Source organism: Chelon labrosus, assembly GCF_963514085.1.
Source record: "Chelon labrosus genome assembly, chromosome: 3".
Classification (NCBI taxonomy): domain Eukaryota; kingdom Metazoa; phylum Chordata; class Actinopteri; order Mugiliformes; family Mugilidae; genus Chelon; species Chelon labrosus.
The window spans coordinates 11,992,508-12,016,562 of NC_140339.1; the positions used below are offsets into that span (position 1 = coordinate 11,992,508).

A 24,055-nucleotide genomic window follows, 5' to 3' on the forward strand; every position below is an offset into this window, starting at 1 on the left:
TTTGTATACGTCTTGTTTTTATCACTCAAATAAGCCTGCGGCACATTCGACAGTGCTTTTTGTGCGAGTATAGTGGTGGAAGCAATGGGTTAGTGGCAGCAGAGAGCGCTTGTTAAAAGCCGGCTTTCATGGGGGGAAAACGAAAAATGCAGACAACTGAACTCATGCTGTGCAAAGATCTACACACAGGCATTGTGCGAGGTCTGCACCAAATGCACTTCCCTACTGCTTGCATGCTGGTGCGGGAAGTAAAGGATGTCCATGAACACAGCAAGAGCCCTTTTATGCGCCACAAGGTTATTTTCAGTAAAAGGTGTTTGACAAAACAACCACATGTGTGCATGCTGTATTTTTTCACAAATCATTGTTGTGTCTTATTTGTGGGCAGAGCTGCAAAATGTCTTTAAAAATTCAGGTATGATTTGTAGCTTACACTAAACACCAGGTGTCATTATATGTAGTAAAAGAATAAGAGCTTGAGAAAGAAATTATTTTAGAAAATTGGTTTATTTTAACTGCAGTTGGGAGGTTCATGTAAGGGGAAACAATTTCCGCAACTTGCTAAGAAAACTCCATCGTTCATTTCTGATTGAAGCAAAGGAAGCTAAGCATTCCTGCAGATCAATTGAGATGCACGGTACGTTCGTGCCTCACATACAACAAGACGTTGCTTCCAGTGCAGTGAGACTTGAATAGAAAAGCATTTGAACCTGAGGACACTGATTTGACAGCAGCTCACTCTTGGGTTGTCCCACAGTGCTTTACATTTTACCTCCAGGTACTTGCACATCACAGGCATTCAATCTCCTTCAACCCTGATTCTGCCCTTAACATAGAATTTCATAAAATTGGAAGCGGGCCAGCGTGAAAGGCAAATGATTACAGTCTGCTCCCCTGATTGAACACCACCAACCTTTCTGCAACAAATGTATCTTTAAAAAGAGCCAGTGAACGTCAAACTATTCCCTTTTCCTCCAGTGGAAGGGCTGAAGGGTCCAGTCCGCACTGCTTCATCTGGACTGCGATGTCAAACAGGTAGTCGTAGCATTCGCACCTACGAAACGCAGCGATTTTAATTTCATTTGTGACATGCTCCCTCAAAACGTTTATACTAATGCATTCTTGGTCATAAAATAACATATAAAAAGGTTAATAGTGTTGGGATGAAAATGCTCACATAGTCTTAGCTTTTTCCCATGACTCGCCCCAGACGTAGACACCATGCCGGCGGACGAGAACCGCGCACGTGTCTGGGTATTGTTCCATTGCCCGAGCCATCCGGTCTTTCAAGTCCTTCTCCTCTGGTGTATTCTCAATAATAGGCACAACCAGGGTGTCATCATACCTGTGTATAATAAAGGGTACAAAATAATAAATGATACCGCGGCTGACGACTTTTCGAGGCATTCACTTTTGACATTAAGAGTACGGTCAGACTCGGGCTCTACATGCTTGGGACTCAAAGATTTACACCGTGGTCTACTCAACTGTGTCTCTGATTGTGTGCCAATCAAATCAAATGGAGGCAACACGGTGACTGTCAATCAGGCCTTGCACTTAGAACGGGCAGGTATGAAGCAAAAAAGTACCAGCAGTTTCTGAAACAAGCCTCTGACGTATAAGGATATTCAGTTTGTTTTGTGGGTAAAATATATATGTTTAGGTTTTGGATTGTAAGTAGAACAAAACTAATTGACGTCTCAGACCCTTAAAACTTAAGAATCAACAAAAGTTATTCCAGTTGCTGCCCTAATCGTGCAGGGTCAGAACTGAATAAAAGCATTCCAACATATCCTCTAGGGGTGTAACGGTACACACAAGCCGGTGCGTACGTCGGTACGGGTTCGGTACAACGGGAAAAAAAACAACAAAAACGCACACATGACCAGCTTTTTTCATTTATTTTGAACAGACTGAAAAACGACTCGATGGGACGCAAGTGGTGGACCGGGTTGCACCGGGAAACCAAAGTGTTCCCACACTACTGTTCTTCTTCGTCTGTTTTTCTTCTTCTGTAGTCTAATGACGTTTGCTGGAAGCTTTTAGGCTCATTACTGTCACCCGGATTGAAGTGAGGACTTGACTTTTTCTTCAGACGTATTTGCCGTATGACTGCGTGCAACGAACCGAGACGCCCGTACCGTGACACCGCAGAACGAATACAAATATCGTTATACCCCAATATACTCCTTTCTCAGTGTTATGGATGAGTAAGTACTTCACTGCCATACTTTTCAAATATGGTTTGGCAGTGAACCAGATTTCTGCTAATGTCATGGTTGTGCAGAACCACTATCAGGGTTGTTGAGAAAAATAAAGCAAGACTGGGCACATTGATGTAAAAAGAGACCACGGCTGAGAAACATCCTCGTGTGTGTTACGTGTAAATCAACACCACCTATGATGAAATGATACTCTTCACACAGTTTTGATGTACCATGGTTATGCTTTTCTTAACCCCAAGAAAGGCAAAACGACAAACATGTTTGTTTAAGAAAAGGTGGCTGCTGTCACACGAGGACATGACGGGAATTTCTGTCACCATCAACATATGAACTTGTGCCAGAACCCACGCTTGGCTTATTATTCTTGGTCGGCAAGTTTGCATTCGTTTTTATAGTGCTTGGCATATGATCTGCATGTTAAGTTGGGACTGAAAAACACTGTCAACTTATAGCGTTAGCATTTTATCATGTCTAGTGTCAACCACTGGATTTAAGTTTGTGAGTGCCAAGATACTTTCATAGCAACTTCCCAACCCTCCACTTGACTGAGATATAAAAACACTTGGAAGCTCTTTGGACTTCTCTAATCCTCACTGCTTGATTACATACCGATAGTTTGTGCCTGAGGTGCCCTTACGAATCCCCTTGATCATCTCCTGGTGCGTTATCCTGAACTCTTTGCCAGGATACAGCAGCGTTGCCATGACAGCAGCCTTGGAGTGGGTGTGTATGACTGCCTGGGCCCCTGTATTTCAGCAAAGGCAAAGCACATTTGGGTGTTTTTTTTTTTTAAATATTGCCTAATAGTATTGTCTCTCTCAAATGATGATTGTACCAAAGCAAGAGGAGGCACGCTGCAACCCAAAGTTGATGAGACATTATTCTTTGAAATTCGTTTAGAGGTTACATTATTTGTGAAGGATGAAGGAATTGGTTAATAATATATTACAATGCCTTTATTGAACAACGTAATGTAACCTTGTCTGCTTCTTTATAAAACTGTCTTTTGTATGGAATATTCAAAAACAATATTTCAATAAAGCACATACTCCACATCAAAGACCTTTACCTTTCAAAAAAGAATGATACTCTTGTCTTTAATTTATAATTTCTCTTTCAGGGTAAACTAAAGCTCAACACAGAATTCACTGGCTGAGGGCCGTTTTATCCCCAGATTCACCTCTACTAGAAATCAGGAGGGAAAATCTAGTCCGGACCTCAATCTGTACAGAGATTTAGCCCGGATTACGAGGTAATGTGAGGGTTTACGGTCCGGAAACTCATCATTGCTGTCTCGACATTTAATATTTAGGATTTAAAATCTGGATGAGTTTGTCAGAACAATCACAACAAGTCTAGAATGACACGGAGCAGCTGATGGTGTGGTGAAGCACAGGAAACATTATAGCTCATGAGGCTATCATTAGCTGGCACGCTACAGATAACCCATTTTGACCACCCAAGCACTTTCTCAGCAACATTAACTTAGAATTCGGCATTAGTTTAGTTTTTTCCACACAAATATTATCCTCCTTTTTTTTTTTTTTTTTTAATTCCCCCATCTTTGTAAGGTAATTAGAACACTGAAAACATTTTTTTTTAAGATATCATATAACTGATGGACGACATTCTCCTTAATAAGACAGAGAAAGGTACCAAGACCCAACCCCTTCACATATGGCATCATTGAAAAACCCTAAATGTCCTCTGTAGATAGCAAAAGGAGTTAATTCAGCAGTATCCAGTGGGTGGGAGATACTCAGGTTTACAAATGTCCTCCACAGAGGACAAATTTGAACTACTAGTAGTCAGGAGGATATGGCGTGTGCGAATTTGGAAAGACAGAGAAGAATAGAATTATCTTTTAATGTGCAATGCCACCTGACCTCGGGGTAGGATTTTAAAACTCCTGTAGCCAAGCTTTATTCCAAATAAGCCCTTTCCGGGGCATTTTATGAAACGCACGTTTATAGAATGAATTTTGTGTCAAATGTAATGGGTAAATGAAAGCGGAAACAAAACAGAGCAAACTATTTGGAACCCATTGTTGATTTTACAATACAGTTTCCATCGCTATTTGTTACATCATTTTTAAATGATGTACCACTCTAAGTGAACATAACCACAGCATTCAGGAACATGCACTACTTTTTCCAGTTGCATTTAGCCTTTTAAATTAGAAACACCTGTAATTAAATAAAAAGCCTATTTGTTCTTTCTCTGTGCCACGGATTGCACTGAAAATTAGTTAATAATAAAAACCTTTTTATTATTCAAATCAGCTATAAGCCCTATCCTCCACTCCACACCGTGGTTAGAACGAGCGTTACTGTGACGTGTAAGTGACTAACCTCTCATAGTATAGGCGTTCATAAAAAGCGGGGTGCACTGGCTTTTCTTTAGTTTCTTCCAGGCAGGTGGACAGCTGATGTCCCTCTCCTCCACGTCACACACAAACATATCGTCTGGCTGAGGAACACAAAGCCATTATAAAGCTATGATTTGACAAATACATCTTCGACTGAATACTGCTCAATCTGAACTCCCACTCAACGTTTCTACGAAGGGGAAGAACATCATGGGCAGAACCTTCTTACCTGTATTCTCTCTTTCTGGACGCCTGATGGTGCAATGTAGATGTGGTCGCTACGAGTTACACAAGAAGGAAAAAGGTATGTTGTAATATCAAATGAGTGTGTTAACATGCTGGTTATGGTTGAAGCTTAGGTCTAGGAACGTCTCCCCCCAGGAAGAACTGGAATGTGTTGCCGGGGAGAGCCTGTTGCCAACGCCACCCGACCTCAGACAACTGGATGAAAAATAGAATAAATATACTCGACACTCTAGATGGTGAAAACTCTCAAATGTAGTAATCAAGGTACAGGATTTCAACAGGTACAACAGGTGGAGTAATTCTGGCAACAATGGCTTAACAGAAACACTACCATGTGTCCAAACATCAAAAACAAAGAAGATGTTCTGAGTCACTTAAGGAGTTGCTGGTGGTGTTGACATCAACGTCCATTGGGCAACAAAAGCTAAGCTTTCCCAGAAAGGCGCAGAAAATCCATGTATCTCACGTTACCACATATACTGTACAGTATATCAGTATTTTTCATTAAATACTTGTATTTATCACGTATGCACGGATATGATTAACCAGTTTTTGCGTTGTTCCATCAAAACACCATAATCCATATACGATCAAAACCGGGATATGCCTAGTAACTAGAGCACAAGCGCACTGATACATATATCATTGGCAGGAACATTAAAGTAGCTCTTAGGGGAATGAACCCAGGACCCAAACAACAACACGGTCCCAAAAGTAGTAACTGTAAGTAATTATCTATACATCTGGGTCAGTTAACCGCAGATATTTTGTTTGGCTGCGAGTTGACCATTTATTTAAAACTTCTAATTGTTGCTGTGTCTAATTTATTTGGATTATTAAATATCAACATAACACATTTCCCCAACGGAGCATGTCTTTGTTGGAAAGTTGAACATTCTATGGCCTTGGACACGTGAGCTGCTGTAAAACGGCTGAAATGAAACAAACAAACAAACAATAAAAGCAGAACTGCACATTTAGACGGCCTCAGTTGATCCTCTCCAACTCTTTGCAATGATCATACTTTTGTTTAAATGTTTAGAAACTTTTCCACATAGAATGCAGAGGATAAAGCCACTGAACGCTTCTTTTGCTACCAACAAACATTTCCAGATAAAGAAGCAGCTTATTGATTTTGAGCACAAGGTTTGGCAAGGCTGCCTCAGGCTGTGAGTCATATCTGAGTCAAGCCTAAGCAACTGTGGACAAAAAGCCTCCGAAAATTCCAATGGAGAACAACTCTCGCTGAAGAAAATGCACTTTTTTTTGTGTAAAACATCCAACGACACGGCTGTATTGTATATTCAGACAGATTTATCTATTGCCTATTTGCTTGAGAACATCTGATTTTTGTTATTTCATAATGTAGTTTGATCTCCAGTTGAAACAGCTTGTCAGAATGTTATTAAAAAAAAAAAACAAATATGCAAAAATACTTAGCATTCTGTCACAGCCTTTTTGAGGAATGATACAGTGGAGCTTAGAACGGCTTATTTTCTATTTCAATCTAAAGGTGTAATCATTTACAAGATGAAAGGAAATTCTTCTTTGAATAATTTTAGAGCATCACTGTTTTACTATCTGAATAAAATATCAGTGTATGCAGACCGGCAGTCATTGAGTCTTATTTAGATTCAGTGGAGGTTTCATCAAACTCCCCTTGTTGGCTTAAATAAATGTCTGCCTTTCCACATTTTAGACAGATTTACTCATGGGCGGTTCATTTTTTTGTAGCTGCTGACCAGAAATACACAGTTCAAAGATGTTTGTAATAACCTGCCAAAGCCTTCAATATGAATTCTGTTTCATTACAGTAGAACTGGGGCTTTCTGTCCTCACTCTAGATCTGCGTACACTGTCAAAAAGAAACATGTCTCCAATTAGCCTCACTGCACTTCTGTCCATATACAATTATTCTTTAAAAGAAAACTCCACAGTACAATTTTTGTAATTCTTTTTTGAGGTGTGTCAATCGGTGGATACAGCCGGAATGAAGCCTGCCTTTCAGAAGCTCTTAAGGTGGACTAGTGGTTACAGTTATGCATTAACAATATTATAGAAGAACTATATCTGAGTCCAAACCCTTGTTTTAGGCTGATGCCGCCGCCCGTCCCCGTCACCCATCCCAGCTGGTAGAAGAGCCGACATAACTCAGGAATGAGTACACGTGGATGCTCCTTCTCCTGTAAGGGACACAAAAGCAATAACCAAGTAATAATGACTCAAGTTTAACACTCAATTTATGTGAATAAACTTTAAGTGTATATCTAAAATGCAAGTGCTGGCATTTTGGGTATTTTGGTACCAGTACAAAACCACCAATTTATTGCATTTACTGCCGTTCCAGAAAAATTAGCTCCATGTGTTCCTCATTGACAACATATAATCAAAGAACAAAATAAACAAAGAATGGATCCTACCAATATTCCTGGTAGACTGATTATCCCACTATTAAAAACAATTTTGGCATATCATTGGACTGGTTGATGTGTTCCTTTCATTTATTTAGACTTAATTCTGCACACACTCAACTCAGCACGAAATGTGTATTATTCCACAGTGTAAACAGTCTCTAACAAAAACACCAATTACTCTTATTTGAGTAGAATTGGCACAAAACAAAAATAAATTAATACTGTGCTAACCGTTTTTAATTAAAAATATTAAACTATAAATTTGGGGCCAGCTTTTAGATTAATGCATTCAGCAGGACTAACTAATGGGTACTCAGAGGCAGTCTTGGGGGACACTTTAGCAATTAAATACCACACGGGATGACTTTAAATCTTATCTTGCACGTGAACTACATACAACACATATTTACACAGATAACAGAAACAATCTAAGAAACATATTAGCATTTACAATAACCAATGCGTACTTCATTACTGCTAATGAAATATTTTGTGGTTTCTCACTTTGGCAGGTTGAGGTACACATCTATAACGTCATTTCATACAAAAATCTGCCATGCTATACTTGCCTGTTTAGCCATGACCTCTTGACCTGCGTCTGGGCCGCCATTGCTGGTGCCGCACACAGACGACATCTCCTGTGGCAAAACCATTGATCAAATTAAGAGACGGTTCACAGTGAAAAGAGAAGAAGTCTGACAAAGGTTGGCAATAACATGTGATTTGCATAAAAGACGTGCTTAATGCTCTTTAGTCACAAGGAAACAGCACTTAATGAAAGTCTTCCTTGTTTCAATTGGAACCAGATACTGGGGAAATACAGAAGAATAAGGTAGTCATTCTATTCTCACTAATTTCTCTTCCTTGTTGTCCTCCCACGTCTGTTAAGGAGAAATCCAGTTCCCTCTGATTGAAGGGTGGATAAGCAGGGTAGCTAAAATATTATGTCACCATTGACACACTTCTGTTTGTACGATTACACAATACCCTTGAATGCATAAGGAAGGAAAAAGTACCACAAAAGTAACCACACGGAAAGATAGTTAAACAGATAAAAGCGGACACGGAAAATGAAAAAAGGCATTTTTTTTTTTTTTTTTGGGGGGGGGGGGGGGGGGGGGGGGGTTCCCCTTCACCTTTTTGTGTTTAGTGTGTTACACTGAACAGGTCAAACGAACCTGCTGGAAGACTTAAGATAACTATATAAAAACAAAACAAACAAGCAAATGCGGTCACATAAAACACACACGGCCTTACGCATGTCCTTTGACTCTGTGTATTCAGTCATGAGTAAACAACAAGGATATGTTTAAAAGACAATTATTTGGCCTTTTGTCTCTATAAACCAAACAAACCGTTTTTCATTGTGACATGGATTTTCCATGCTACATTAGAATCAAATCACAACCCAGAAAACAAACACAAAAGATGTATTGCATTTCGGTGCGGCCGAGCAGAGAGCAGCCTAGACGTACCAATACTAAATACAAAGCACTGTCATTAGTTTTCATGAGGACGTGCACGGGGGAGTTCTTTTTTTTTTTTTTTTTTTTCCTATTTTGCCAGTATGAAAATGAAAAACAATCAACAAAACAAGCCATGACAGGCAGCCTTTCACATTAAGGGTTTCCTTTGGGCACGTTGGCTGCAGGGACATTAGCACTGGCTGTGCATTCGGTTATATCCGTGGCTGTCTACGATTTAAATGGATGAGCTGTGCTGCAGGAAACTACAAAGACTCTTTGTGGTATCATTTTGGCAGATTTCTCAGTAAATACTGACAACGAACAAACAATGTTTGTTAGCGCACAGTAAACAGTGTCTGGTTTAACTAAGCTCAGTGTACGCCAAAGCTATTAGCTAAAATTGCCTGAAGGTGAATGTGAGGCTACAGAACAAGGTCGGGTTTCCGTTGCAGTTTTATAACCGGCCACCGTTACCTCAATAACTGGTAGTTGGCAAAACATTTGCGGATGTGTGTGAGCGCGGTGTAATCAGTGGCGTTTTTGTCATTCCTGAAACGGCATTATCATTCAGTGTTTATAGTTTTTTTTCAGTGGCCGTAGTCGTGTAATTATTGTGAGATTTTTGTTAACCAAGTATTTATTCAGTTTGAATAAACCTTCACATTACATTAGGCATTTGTAATGTGAGGGCATTTTTAATTTGACACTTTTGCTTGCAGCCTCTAAATTAACAAACAGGAAACAGGAGGGGATAATACATGCTGTAAATAGCATTTTGTATATATAAATCTCAAATATGAGTTATGAATTGTTGTGGCTTTTTAAGTACCAACTGATTAGACAACAACCACTAAAGAGCGCTTAACTGTAATTTTGTCACTGGGCAAGAAAAATGTGCACGACGCGGCTCTACAAGTACTACAAGTCTACAATTAAGCGGAATTCTCAAGGAAACAATACAATAATTAAAAAAAGAAACAGTGACGCACGCAAGCCATTCTCTGGTATATTCAATTAACTGCTCACTCTAGTACACTACAGACGATTCAGGTAATGCATGTTACTGCTAGGCAGTCATCAGCATTACTTTTCGTTCTGATGTAGCAGAAATTACAGTACTATAAAAAGAGTCCTAGTGCAAGTTTATTTAATAGGTAAAATGTTGTTTTCTGTATTGAGATTTTGTTCTAGTGCAAAAAGTAATTCCTCTCAGTGAAGAACAACATACTCAAACACAGAAATTGTAATTCCTCTCCTTATGCACAGGATGTGACATGGAATATGTAAAAAGGGAATGCATATAAAATGTATATTATATCTCCCTTTATTTTTTCTTTTGATATAGGGATTTCTACATTAATCAGCAGTAATATGATAATGGATTCCTATTTTGGGAGGTTTTTAGGGAAAACTTTCATCTGTTCCAGCCTCTCTACTGTAAGTATTTTCTGCTTTTGACCTTTTAAATCCATCTACAGTGAAGATCTTTCAGTTCTGAACAGTTATTCCGAACAGGTAAAATAAAACAGATTAACAGACTGAAAAGATAGTTGCAGCCCTAAAATTATCAATAACTGTATGAGTAAAAGTAGTGCATCAAGTTGTGAGTCTGTCGTTCGTGACTTGTTCTACCACGTCTAAACACAAGTGAAACCATTTCATGCCACCAGCTGTCGGAGCTGCGGTGGGAATTCTGTGCACGGCAGCACACGCACGTGGATTAGTCACAACCCAGAGTCATTAAAACTGTATTCAAATTTTTATTGGGGGAGAAAAGAAAATTATAAAGTCACATAATGTCATTAAAGGTGAAGAACACCCTCCCTTTGTTTGAACTTAAACACTCCTCTCAGAGCGCTGCCAGAAGTTCGTCCCTCTAAATTTATGGATTGCCAAGGCAACGCCACTAACAAGATAAAGTGAACAATGACAAAAGGAGGGATGTAACAACCGTTTGTTAGGTTGTGTGTTACCATACTGTTTCTCCAGTTGCAGCTGCAAAACTAACATTCAGCCAAGACAACCGACGGACTTCAAAACATTAAATAACAAACCGGCCAATGTGGCTAAGATTCAATTAAAAGAAAAGTTTGTTTTGTAAGTTAATTATTATATTCTGCTTCACATCTAATGTCATATAATAAGCACACACTCATTAGCAAAGAAACTTAACACATGGTTAATGTATGCATGTTACTGATATGAGTAGTCTATGTTTCTCCAGGCAGTTCAGATAGGTCTATCTGCGAGATTCTCAATAATTAAGGTCACTTTTATAACAATATGTTCTGGTAAAGAGCAAAAAATATATATATACATAATATGCATTCACAAGAAGTGCATGCATGACTGACTGGTATACCATCTACTGTATATAGCCTGTTTTGTTTGACTGAAGCGGCAGCATATGGCTAAATGTTTCTGTTAGGTTGTCCATTGGATTACTTTTGGAATTTAGCTTTGTTAGCTCTGCCCTTAAAATAAAAGAAGGAAAACATGGGAAAAGATTTAAGCTTTATAGTGTATATTTAATATCATCTTTGCCACTCAATTCTAGTGGGTCAAACTTGAATTTCCATCCACCTAGACTCACAGAGATAACTGGATTTAATTAGAGGTGCCTTTTCAATTTCTGGCCATTACTTACAAAGTTCCACACAGCTACTTGAATATGCAATAAGCAGTTTATTCAATAATTAACAAAAAACTACATGAATGGTGCCATCTGTTCAAGCCGGAATTAAAACTTAGTGTAAACTAATTCAGGACTACTATCTCTCATCGTACACCATGTCACCACATCCATCCTACTTCCTTGTAAACAAATGCCATGTGGTTAAGATGCACCCTCTGCGAAGCTGCTTAAAGCTGAGCCTACGTTAACGTGTTAACGTGTGTGTGTTACTGGAAATGCACTTTGGAACAAGTGGACCCATTAAAGTATAACAAAGATATTATTTTTAGCTATACAATGTTTGACTGAGGGGTGGGGGAGTATTACATTAACCGCAATAAAACATTCAGAGCCCACAACACTTCGTTGTACCCGACTTATTAAACCACGCTCATTAAAATCGCTTTAAAACTGCAGCACTAAAAGGTTTGTGTGGTCACCTCCTTCAGAAAACAAAATATAAAAATACGATTTAAATCCCATGCTTACAGTTGAAAGCTGGCAGCTGATGCTAACCTGCACCAGTCAGACTAACTTTGAAAATGGGTTAGTGAAGCTCGCAAAGTCGTCGTAATGCGGTGCGACGTGGCTAGTTTTGACCTCCACTCGTGAGACCACTTGCACATAAACACAGAATTCATCAACTTGCCTGATTTACGGTGTGAAGTCAGTATACTGTCAAAAAGCACGATGTCAAAGCGGCTAAGGGCTAACGCGACGTCATCAGCGTGCGACACCCAAACAACAGGTCGCGTCTCCAAGTCCCCGGATGTGATCTCTCCGTCAAGCCTGTCTTCTTCTCTTATATATACAGGCTAATGGTGCTCTTGAAATATTTCGCCTCAGGGTGTTATGATTTATGAGTGAACGTGGGCTGTTTGTTGTTTCTGTTTATGCCATGCATATCATGCGTGTATCTGTGGTGTAGGAACGTCGGAAAGTATTTACCTAACTAACAGAAAAGATAGACATTGGCAAATATTAATATCCAAATAAATAAATATGATTTGATGATTTTGAAATAAATAATAGAAGTACTGTTCTTGTAAATATCAAAAAATACTCATTATGGCCCACATTAGTGTATTATATTATTTTATCATTATTAACATGCGTAGAAACTAGTCTAATTGCAGCTCAGACCTCATTAGATGAATTATCATTTGTATGTGGAAAATTTCAACCTCACTTCTGCCATTATGTAAATATAATAATGTACAATTTTTGTGAGTTGTTGGAATCTTTTCCCCTAAAGAGTGAGCGGTACCATTTAATAAAGCAGAAATAAAATAAGAAAATGCTAGACTGCATTTTGTTTTATTTTTACCTGTCTACAATAATGTTGTCTGCAACAACAATGAAGCTAACACTAACCACTCCCCCGAGCCCATTTACTCTGATCGTTTACTAAGAAATATCCTATCCAGCGCCATTACGCCCAAACATTTTCTCTCTGGAGGATAATTTGGATATCCAGGTATTCTCCAGCTGTAGTTTTAATTTATCTAGACTCCTGTTTTAAATGAAAGCATAGAACCGCTGGTTATAAGCAATAATTGGAGAATAAATGCACATGACAGAGATCCTAATGTAGGGCTGTGGTAAAGAAAGGGACAAACAAAACTGTAACAACCATTAGCACAATTTCTTAAAATCATGCACTGCTTTAAGTAATAACTTCCTCTAGAGATACTGAAATGAGTATTGCGTAACCAACCTCAAATGAACCCCCCCTTTTTTTTTGAAGAATACTATCTAATACGGTATATGAGTGACTTTATATGCAACCTGTACTCGTAAACTGTATTTTTTTATTCATAACAAATGAAGCATTTAAAAGAAATCTGTTTCATAACAGTTTGTGCATCTAGTCCGAACATGCTATCTCTGAGTTTGAAAGATCTCTGTTTGGAATGGTCTGCTGTTGCTCCACACAGCCACTCCTCCTGACTTCTCGGCTTACCTGCTGAATGGACTCCAAGTCTTAGTGCGTAATGAAAGAGTGACTTCAAAGAGCCCTGTGAGTACTCCGTGGAAGCTCCCATTTTGGCCAGTCTGTAATCTGGCAAATGTCAGTGCGGGTCTGCCTCTTGTCAGCGAGCTCGAGTCGGAGTCAAGTGTTATCGAATTCTCCAGCTGCACTAGTGATACCAGTGATAAACACAGGCTTACTTTGGCTGTAGGAAAGACACCTGCTGTCTTTATATTAATATTACATTTTGGCCATCTCTATGAGATGAGTTTCACTGTGTGTTTGAGTTTATTGCTTTATAAAACTGCATAGCTCCTTTACGAACAAATATTAGTGTTTTGGTAAAGGGCCGAATTTTGACCCTGTGACTTTTAGGGGTCATCATAAGATTGATTTTTGGTAATGCTGTTGTTTCGAGTGAATGTATCAACAGTTACTGGATAAACTGCCATTAATCAAAAGAGGGCGAAATGGAAATGCCAAATTGAGATGAAGTATTTTAGAATGTCAAACATATGAGATCTGACAGTGATATCTATTGAGGATACGGGACACTTGGCAGCTGCAAAAAAAAAAAAAAAAAAAAAAAAAGACTTAATCAACAGGGAAGAGGCACTGACATATAACAGTCATGGGACACGCCATCAGATAAGATAAAGATAAACATAAAGTATTGTATTTTTTCATTTGCTGTGGCCCTTTTTTTCATTCAAAGCTGAGTGAAATGCTGTTCAAGCATTACAGCCATGGAGGAAAAGACTACCTTTGCTTTAAACGAGGTGGAACCGCATATTACAAACAAAAAAATTTAACTGAAATGAAACTGTATGTGTTCACTCGACCGTTAAGTCAGACTATCCAGGACGGTTCGCATGCTATTTTGGAGCTTTTTCAACGATTTCAGTTGCACCAGGTCCATGCCGAGTAAGAAACCTGTAGTTCTTCCTGCTGACCTCAAGCAGATGGGCTCTGCAAGTGTTTTTTTTTCCTTGCCACCATCATACAGGCGTTCACTCTTCAGGATCTACACTTCTTGAGAAAATTCGGGTGTCTGTTCATATAGTTACTGATGCCACATGAATGGAACTGCACTGAATTGGAAAGTGCAAATCCACAGCCATGTGGAAAATAATATGGAAACAGTTTGCTTTGTTGGACAATCTTTAAACTGTGACTATTAAAAATAGTCTTAAATTTAATTAAAAAACTATTATTAATCAGACATTATAATAATTTTATTCATTCATTCATTCATTCATCTTCTATGCCCGTTTAGTCCTGTTAAGGGTCACGGGGGTCTGCTGGAGCCTATCCCAGCTGTCATCGGGCGAGAGGCAGGGGTACACCCTGGACAGGTCGCCAGTCCATCGCAGGGCCACACACAGAGACAGACAACCATTCACACTCACACTCACACCTACGGACAATTTAGAATCACCAATTAACCTAATGAGCATGTCTTTGGATGGTGGGAGGAAGCCGGAGTACCCGGAGAGAACCCACGCAGACACAGGGAGAACATGCAAACTCCACACAGAATAATTTTATTATAATGTCAAATTATAACAAATACTGTTAGAAACTGTCACATGCACAAAGTGAGCACCCACATTTATCACACCTTTAAATCAATAAAAGAGAGAATCTGATGCTCCAATTCAGGCGCCAATGGTTAGAATCTAGTGTGTCACAGCTACTGAAGAAGGTGGTATCATCATGCTGAGATCTAAAGATCTTGGCCCTCGGATGTCACTGAGTCTGGTGAGGGATAAAAAATTATCTATCATCAAGAAATCATAAAGCGGTGTAGATTTGATTTGTGCAAGACTAGCTGTGCAGTTCACAAAGGACTCCCAAATTGCATCACAATGCGATGGTTTTCACTTGGAGACGGGGGGGAGACTGCTGTCACTGTTTCACCGAGAAATGCTGCATCACGTCTGTCCAAAATTTCAAGAGACTGGTGCCTGTTGCTCACCTTTACACGTAAGCACAAGACAGGGGTCAATAGTTTCCTTGTCTGCGTGTGTCACTAAGTCAACAACTACCACTGAATATACTTTTACATGACTGTTGAAGCTGAAGACGTGCCAGGTTTCAGGTTCGGCTTGTAGTGAATTTCTCAGGAAGTGAGCGTAGTCACAGTTTTCTCGTGGGTGTGAAAAAACAAAAATCCAGTGAAAGTCACATTCTTCTTAAAAAACATTCACAAAATGACGTGCTGGGCACCACATGTAGACGAACAACAATTAATCATGAAAACACTTCATACTGGCTGCACACTCCAAACTTCAACCATGACGACTGTACACTAATACAGCGTTTTACAACTTTACAACAACTCTTTCCCACCCTACTTAAGCGAAACGGTTGGATGATGAACTGAGTAAATCAGCGTGACGCCTGAAACCTGCCTTGCAGTTAAATAGTTTTCCCCTAACTTTGCTGCCAGGCATCCAGCTGGAGTCACAGAGTAACCATGGGTGCAGCTTTTATAATCGATAAGCGGTTAATATTGGATTGGTGCCGATATGTTTCACAGGTTACCTTCACTGCCAACGCACCACAGCTATAAATCAATTCACTTTAATATCTGTTATTTGCGGCCGTGCCATGACAACTCCCTGATGAGCCTGGATTGTTGCAGCTACGTACACATTAGCTATGTACAAACAGTCATCACACTTGATTCAGATTCATTTTTGATTTGTTTAATGCAAAAGACATATATAAAGATATATATATATGAATATATATATATATATATATATATATATATATATATATATATATATAGTATTTTCTTTTTTTATTTGGAAAAATATTATGTAAGCCTTTGGAAATCTCGTACAGAAGAACTGTCATTTTATGTTTTTCACCACAACGTTTTAAATGTGCAAATACAATGGAGACAAATCACTTCAGTGCCTTGAAATGAAAAATGTGCAATCACGGTTTTAAGTGAGACAACAATGGGCAATTACACGGAAGTGTTCGGTGACAGCGTGCTGAAAAATTCTAGATGATTTGAACAATGACACTTTCAGCTTCATAAAAAAACCCAGTGAAAACAATACTTCCAATGCAGCTGAAACATTCATCTTCTTCTCTGTTGGGATTTATAAATTCTTCACGTCTCATTCATAAGATATAAACCGGATGGCAGTCACGCGCTAAATAATTCTGTTTTCCCTCGCCAAAACTTTATTTCAGGTGAGCCTTGATGATGCAAAAAAAAAATAAAAAATAAAAAATGTTAAAAAACCAGATTGCACATTTATCTGAAGTCTTAACTACTTTGCCTTGCTTGTTGCTGGTGGTGATACATGTGAGAGCTGCAGTGCACAGGTCACCAGGCTCGGCTGGCTTGGGATTTTGGAGATTGAACAATGGAGGCTGCCATGAAACATGAGATAAGAGCGAGGCAAAAGGGAGGGAGGCAGGGGGAGAATGGCTGCTAATTGGGCTGCACAGGCCCAGTGGACATGCCCTCGAAAGACCCATGCTGCTTTGCAAATGCTTGACCGTTCATGTTCGCTATTCGTGAACGCAGAGGAAAATCCTGTGTCGTGTTTAAAGACTTTAAAAATCTAGAAATACTGAGAGTGACGGGGAGAAGGTGTCACTTGAGGGGGGAAAAAATAAATAAATCTAATATTTATCCCCTGAAAGTTTCCTCCTTAGGTGTTCGGCCAGCCAGTGCTTGTGTTTTTTTTTTGTTTTTTTTTTAGGAATTCGGGCTTTCACATTTCAAGATTTACATGCGCTTGAATTTTTATTTATTTATTCATTTCGAAGGAAACCCAGCGCAACACCACAGGGCCAATGTTCATTTCAAGACCTGCTTTTGAAAAATGAAAAATCTTCAACTGCAGTGAAATACCGCTGCGAGTCCAAACATCTTGGAAAGTAAAGGAAAAGCTCGGCCCGAGATGGGACTTCAGCCATTATTGAGTGATGAAACCTCATGTTAGCTGAAAAACACAGAAATATGAAGGATGATGAAACACTGAGCCATAGTTACACTGCATTTTCTCCATATCTATCTATCTATCTATCTATCTATCTATCTATCTATCTATCTATCTATCTACCTATCTATCTATCTATCTATCTATCTATCTACATCATAGGTTGATGTCGCACTTTGAATGCTGAATCACTAGCAGTGTCTAGTCAGTGAAAACACACTATTATACGTCAATGAAAGCAAGATTAGTGTTTTAGCCTTGCGGTTATTACCGTTGAGAATCACAGAGAGTATACAGTAAAATTCCATTCTTAAGAGCAACAGAAAAGAACCTATACAGGGCGTGGACTGCAAGTCCGGACGAGAGCTCACCCACACATGCTGAGTAACTCATGACAAATGTCGCAACGTTCATGAATGTGCCAGACAACCCGAAGCTATAGCTCCGCACCGGCTGACGCAAGTATTTCCGTCACATACCTGCAGACCACGGTTATCATCATTACATACAACGCACACTGCCTCTAGGGAGACGATACTGAGCTGAGTCTGTGGCAAAAATCTCTTTTTCCATTGAAGTCTAAATTTCCCTGTACGAATTTTGAAACAAAGCCAGTTTTGTTCAAAGCTTTGGCTTCTTCTGGAACATGGGAATGGCGGAAGATGGAACGATAAAGAAGTTCTGATGAGAAAGGCTGTGTTGATACATGCATCTCCTCAACCGCACATAACTCATTGTGTGTCTCTTTGAGATGTTGAGCCGTTTCCAACGCATGTCAGCCAGCCAACACATTTAACACTTCCGCGTACGCTGGTTCACACAGTGCCCAAGGTAGTTTCACCAGATTATCTCAAACTGCTCCTTGAACTTGCGTTACATAACAACCCAGCGATCACTGATGATCACTTGATTCGTTTGGCATGTTCCTAACCTGTCTTTCCTGACATGCAGACCTATAATCTTTCCCTCTGACGTCCCTTTTCCGACAAAGACAACAATGGTTGCTTTTCGTGCGCTTTCTTCGTCAACAGCTTCGACTGGGAGTCAGATTACATTCTAGCATTTACTTTAATTATGAAAGAAAAACCCGTCAATCCGACAAGATGTTGGATAAAGAGTGAACATTGCCTCTTTCATTGTGTGAATGTGAATGCTTGTGGGTAATCAGTTACCTGACCATATCAATCACTCCTAATTAAAAAGCATTTGATATAAAGGTTACAACTTTGTATTTAATGTTGTAATACCTAATTTTCTGCTTGGGATGCTTCCTTCTTATGTTCTTTCTGATAAATTATGTCAAGTCAGGTATATCTGTATATGCACCATTTGCTCTATTGACTCGTAAAATAGATGCATGCAACTGTTTGTTTTATATTATTGTCATCGACATCTTACAAAGTATTCGGCTTTTTAGATACTGATATAAAAACTGTACCTGTAAGCAAATAAAAGTTCACATCCTATGGAATCTGGTCACTTCTAAATAAAAAGTCTAACTTTTTATTTAAAACTGTTTGTAATTAGATAATCACAGCCATGGACGGTTTCACAGCCCTTGAAATTTACAGCCTCGTGTGTTGTCAAGTGTTGCCATTTATTTATTATTACGCGGAAATGAAGTAAGCTCCATTGACATATATATTTTTTTTCTCTTTAGTCATGAGTGCTAGTGTATTTTGCCTGAGGAAAGGGAAGAAGAGAAAAGAAAAAGCGTGAGAATGCGCGAGAAAGAGGGTGTGTTTGACAGGTGTGCCAGCCTTCGTGTGTGTGTGCTTGTGCGTCGCTTGCCATTGTACTGATGTACACCTACCTGCCCCTCAGTATAAAAGGCGACGGAGTGAATCATCTGCTTCAATTTAGGCGAACAGTTCCTCCTTGCTGATAGTGAACTTCAGTCAGTGGCTCTATCATCGGTCTCTGGAATGGAAATGAGGACTCTTCTATTGGTGGCTGCTCTTGGACTTCTTGCTGTTGTTCATACAACACCTGTTGACAGTAAGTAATCTTATTATTATTATCATTATTATTATACTTGTTTTTAACACTGTTATTCATCTTATATTTTAAACCAAATCTCTATATTTTAGCATAGCAAGAAATATAGTTTATTTTTAGTAATAATATCATTTAGCAATGTGAGCAATTTAATTTTATGTCATTTATTTATTTATTTTCCTTGCAACGTCATACAGAAAAGGCTTCATCAACAGTTAATAAATAAAATGTGTTTTCACTCACACAATTCTTTAATTCAGACCTCTGAAATTTCAGTAATTGCCATGGTGTCCTTTTCTTCACCCTGTGAGTCAGCACTTCCCCTGCCGCTACCTTAGATGCTCTTTATGTTTCAGGTCTAACTTTATGTGTTAAGAGTCGTGTTTCATTTGCTGGCGCGCAGGTCTCACCTGCACCTCCAGATTACACACAGACGTCTTTGTAAAAATGTTCTGAGCTGCTCCAAGAGGTGCATTAATGCGCTGGTCTTGAATGCGGTGAAACCAAAGAGCAGCAGAGAGCTGTTACGCAAGTTTGGGCAACTGGTAACTTCATTGAGAACCGTGGAGCTGAACGTGACCGGGCAGAAATTCAGAGTGGACGTGCTGTGATCTGATTCTTAGGCCTTTTTAAATGAACTTTTTAACCCAGATTGTGGCTTACTGTGGTCAGTGGTGTAAAAAAGCACTTAATTACAGCATTTAAAATGCCACCCCAGAATATAAGTGCAGAAATCTTCTCAGCAAAATACACTGAAGGCGTCCAAAGGCATTTTGTGACATTTTGCACACTGACATGCACTATACTATACTGTCAGTGTGTTAGAAACATTTTAGGGCATTTTACTGCGCAAAAAGTTGAGCATGAATATGAAACTCAAATGCATGTTCAGCTTTTGACCATGCTTTAATCCTTTTCTTATATTTAGTGAAATATTGGACAATTCGATCTCACTGGTTATTAAACTGCAATAGAAATGAAAGGAGAAATCTTATTGTAAAAGCCATTGGTAAATACAGGGAAGTAAAAAGTACAATATTTACTCTCCACTGCTGACTCTCGTAATATGCAATAAAATTACTCTACTATGATATGATGCGGGCATTTAAATGAGTGAAAACAATGCATATTTGCCGTGAATTATGTGTGAAATTCGATGCCTGATTTATCCTCCTTTGATTTGCTTCCTTACTTAAAGACACAAATCCCTGACAATGGCTTCATTCCAACTATAACTGGGAAAAGGATCCGTCATGTTTTGCGTTGGGTGTGTCACTTAAAAACTTACGCTTTGATGAGGCTCTTTCTCTTTTGTTAACCCGCTAGTACATGATTAGTCATCTGGGTTAATCATTGTACTCTTTCACCACACCTTATCAAAGCTGGCCACGAAGCAAGCCAACACAAGAATTTGGGGCAAAGCACATATGCACTCTGTAGGGCTTTTGTGACACATCAAAAAACCTTGGTAACTTTCCTCCCCACTCTTGCTGGTAGGCAAATACTTGAGTGCTGAACGCATGATTCATGGATTTTTCTTTCTTCTTGCAGTCCTAGCTGTGACCCAGAGCCCTGCCACAGTTGAGGACGGCGTCATCACAGACAGTTTCCTCACCATTATCTCTACACCTAAGAAACCTGAGGATGAAGATATGCGAGAGGTCATCACAGATGGTTTCCTTGTCATTTCATCTACAAGCCAGTCGCCCAAAAAAAACACAGCCTTTCAAACATCTCAGCAACCGTCCTCTGACTCCAAAGAAAGCAACTTGACTGAGGGCAATCCTGAAGGAGATCCCAATGACAGGGTCACAACCCCTGTGCTCTTCAGTCCAACCACAACACTGAGTGCTCCACATGCTCAGGGCTCTACCCCCTCAATGGACATGTTTGACTCCAGTGTAGAATCAACTACAGTCCAAAGCCATCAGTCTGACATCACACCTTCACTGGCAAATAACCCAGACCTGTCTGAATCAGGATCAGGAGATGACTCCACCGTAGAAACTAGCTCCGCATCATCAACCTTCACTGCAGCTCTTAGTATATTCCCAGATACAACGACCACAGACCTGTCTGGATCAGGCTCGGGAGATGGCTTCATCGTAGAAACTAGCTCCGCATCATCAACCTTCACTGCTGCTCTCAGTGTATTCACAGATACAACGACCACAGACCTGTCTGGATCAGGCTCGGGAGATGGCTTCATCGTAGAAACTAGCTCCGCATTACCAACCTCCACTGCTGCTCTTAGTATGTTCACAGATACAACGACCACAGACCTGTCTGGATCAGGCTCAGGAGATAGCTCCACCGTAGGAACTACCTCCACAGTGTTGGTGTCAGACGATAGCTCCACTGTTGAAGCAAGTACTGCAGCGCCAACCTCCACTGCTACTCTTAGCATATTAAAAGTGAACCCTGAAAATAACAGTGCGGTCCAGGAATCGGGTCCATTGATAAGTGAACCCGGTAAATATCCTATTACTGTCAGTAGTCATACGTATAATTAATCTTTATTGAATGCTTGTGGAAGAGTAACCCTGTGATTTTATGTTCTTTTCTTGTCATGAAGATGAGTTGATGAATACGGGCGAAACAGATTCACTTCACAAAGGACACAGTACACCAGGTGAGTCTAGAAAAAAAAAAAAAGCTATTAAAAAAGAAACCAAAATTCTGTATGATTTAACTTTAGCTTAAGACATCTAAGTAACTCCTGCTCTTCCATATGTCCAGGATGGATCATCATTCTTGCCTTTATTGTTGGTGTTGGAGCCCTTATAATGGTCTGCGTCGCCATCGCTACAAGAGACAAGTGAGACTTAAAATGAATAGCTATATCTTTGACCATAACTTCTTCCGAGCACAGAATTAAATTCCCTCTCTTTGTTGTCTTGCAGGTGGAACGCACCAAACCAGGCATCCCAGCTAGATACCAAGACTAACTCCTCAAACCAGCAGAGGGGGCTAGAGATGGAGACTTTTTTGGAAAAGGAAAAGCCCAGGGAGAACGGAAAGTCAGCGGAGTACACAGTCATTCCCCTGGACGAGCTCCCAGATAATTATTCATAGCACTGGAGATTGAAGACTCATCACAGGGCCAAACCAAAAAAACTTTTAGCACTCTTTAACTTTGAAGCTACAGCAGTATCTATTGATATATTTATTCCCATGTCAGCCGGGTCGTTACGATGCACAATTGTCGGATATTTCAAGTCAAGTGTTTGCAGTGTTTTTTTTGTTTTTTGTTTTTCCCAATGTAAATAATTGATTTTCTTTTCGTCTCTTAACGGCGACAAGGAAATGATTCAAATGATCCTATGTTGAGTGTGTTTTTGTTTTTGTAATATTATTGTATATTTGTCATAATCTTATTGAAGACTGTGTTGTGGATTGTAACTTATATTAAGATGCTCTGCTGTTTTCCCCACATTCGAGATGGAAGCTCAGGGCGCTGAACAGTGCTCGTCCCACAAACTCAACCGTTAACAGACATAACTTTCTGCCGTTCTGCGCAGCATCATCCCCCCATATGAGAAAATAAAACACGACGGCACCTCATCAGTAACCATTTATTTGTTTCCATTAATATTTACACACAAGTATTAAAACATTTACACACTTTCAGTCCATTTGCCCGACAAATATTTTGTGTAGTCAGTGCGAGTCCATGCGATCCTAGTTGGATTTAGTCAAAGTCGGGAAAGTTTTGCAGCGTAAGGAAGGTCAGACACAAGAAAAGGGTTTAATACATCCTCTGACCAGTGTGTGTGCATAGAATCAAAAAGTAGCATAGAAAATATGAGTTTTATTACCTAAAGATAAGTACAGTTCCATAGAAAACACTTGCTACGCTATGCCAGCTGACTAAGAACATAGTCTAAATTAGAACAATAGCAAACAGTGGTCTAATGAATTCATGGATAATGGGATTTTGACATAGATCAAGCTCCTTCTCATAATTTATGAGGAAGACACTCTTCCAAGGTGGTGCTTGAGCCAAACACTAGATGGCTTGCTAAGGTCTCACAATATGCAGACACGCTGTAGCTGCCAACACTAGCGCTCTCATGCACCCAAACCCGCCTTAATGTGCTCAGAAACCTTAAATAACCAAATCTAGAAGTGCATCGGCAACCACGTTTTCTCATTAAAAGAAAGGAGAAGGTCGAAACGTTGGACTTCCTTCCCTAGAAAATCCGGAAACCTTTTGGAAGCAGACAGTAGTTTCTCATAAAAACAGATTTTTGTAAATAAACGACCATAATAACTCTAAGTTCACAGCCTATTGGCCCATAAGAGAAAGAAAATAACATTGTGCTAACATTGTTGCGTATATACTGTATACATATATGATGATAGATATAGTCTTAATACAAACGTTTAGCATAGCAAAAACAATTATGATGACAAAAATGTCATGTTCTATACATTTGATTTGTACAATTCGTCTAAAGAGAGTATATACACAAAGTGCAAGGAGGCACTTTAAACATGAATATATAAGCCGCTGCTTATATGACAGGGAAATAAATAGTCCAGTTTGAACAGAGTTTCTATACAGGGTCAAACTCTGTGACATTTTCAACCAACTTCCAGTGACCTTGTTGTTACACCATCAGATTTATCCAAGTGCTTTAGCGTGCACTCGCCAGGCAGATGTAGCCGTGGCTAATTATCCCTAGACGTAATCATGAGTTTGTTATTTATATCTAAAC

General features: G+C 39.4%; 2 protein-coding genes across 2 annotated transcripts; one reads left to right on the forward strand and one right to left on the reverse strand.

The window, feature by feature from the left end:
- Positions 1-488: 488 nt before the first annotated feature.
- apip (APAF1 interacting protein) lies at positions 489-12,203 on the reverse strand. Its single transcript, XM_084541698.1, has 8 exons — positions 12,043-12,203; positions 7,823-7,891; positions 6,922-7,022; positions 4,823-4,871; positions 4,577-4,694; positions 2,835-2,970; positions 1,178-1,345; positions 489-1,054 (listed from the first exon to the last, which is right to left on the reverse strand). Exons 2-8 carry the CDS (start codon positions 7,886-7,888, stop codon positions 955-957), a joined length of 738 nt encoding a protein of 245 aa, XP_084397824.1. The 5' UTR covers positions 7,889-7,891; positions 12,043-12,203; the 3' UTR covers positions 489-954.
- A 7,001-nt stretch (positions 12,204-19,204) lies between these two features.
- Positions 19,205-23,835, forward strand: cd44a (CD44 molecule (IN blood group) a). Its single transcript, XM_084541858.1, has 5 exons — positions 19,205-19,334; positions 20,886-21,806; positions 21,910-21,966; positions 22,074-22,152; positions 22,238-23,835. The coding sequence occupies exons 1-5, from the start codon at positions 19,262-19,264 to the stop codon at positions 22,407-22,409; spliced, it is 1,302 nt and encodes a 433-aa protein (XP_084397984.1). The 5' UTR covers positions 19,205-19,261; the 3' UTR covers positions 22,410-23,835.
- The last annotated feature ends 220 nt before the right edge of the window (positions 23,836-24,055 follow it).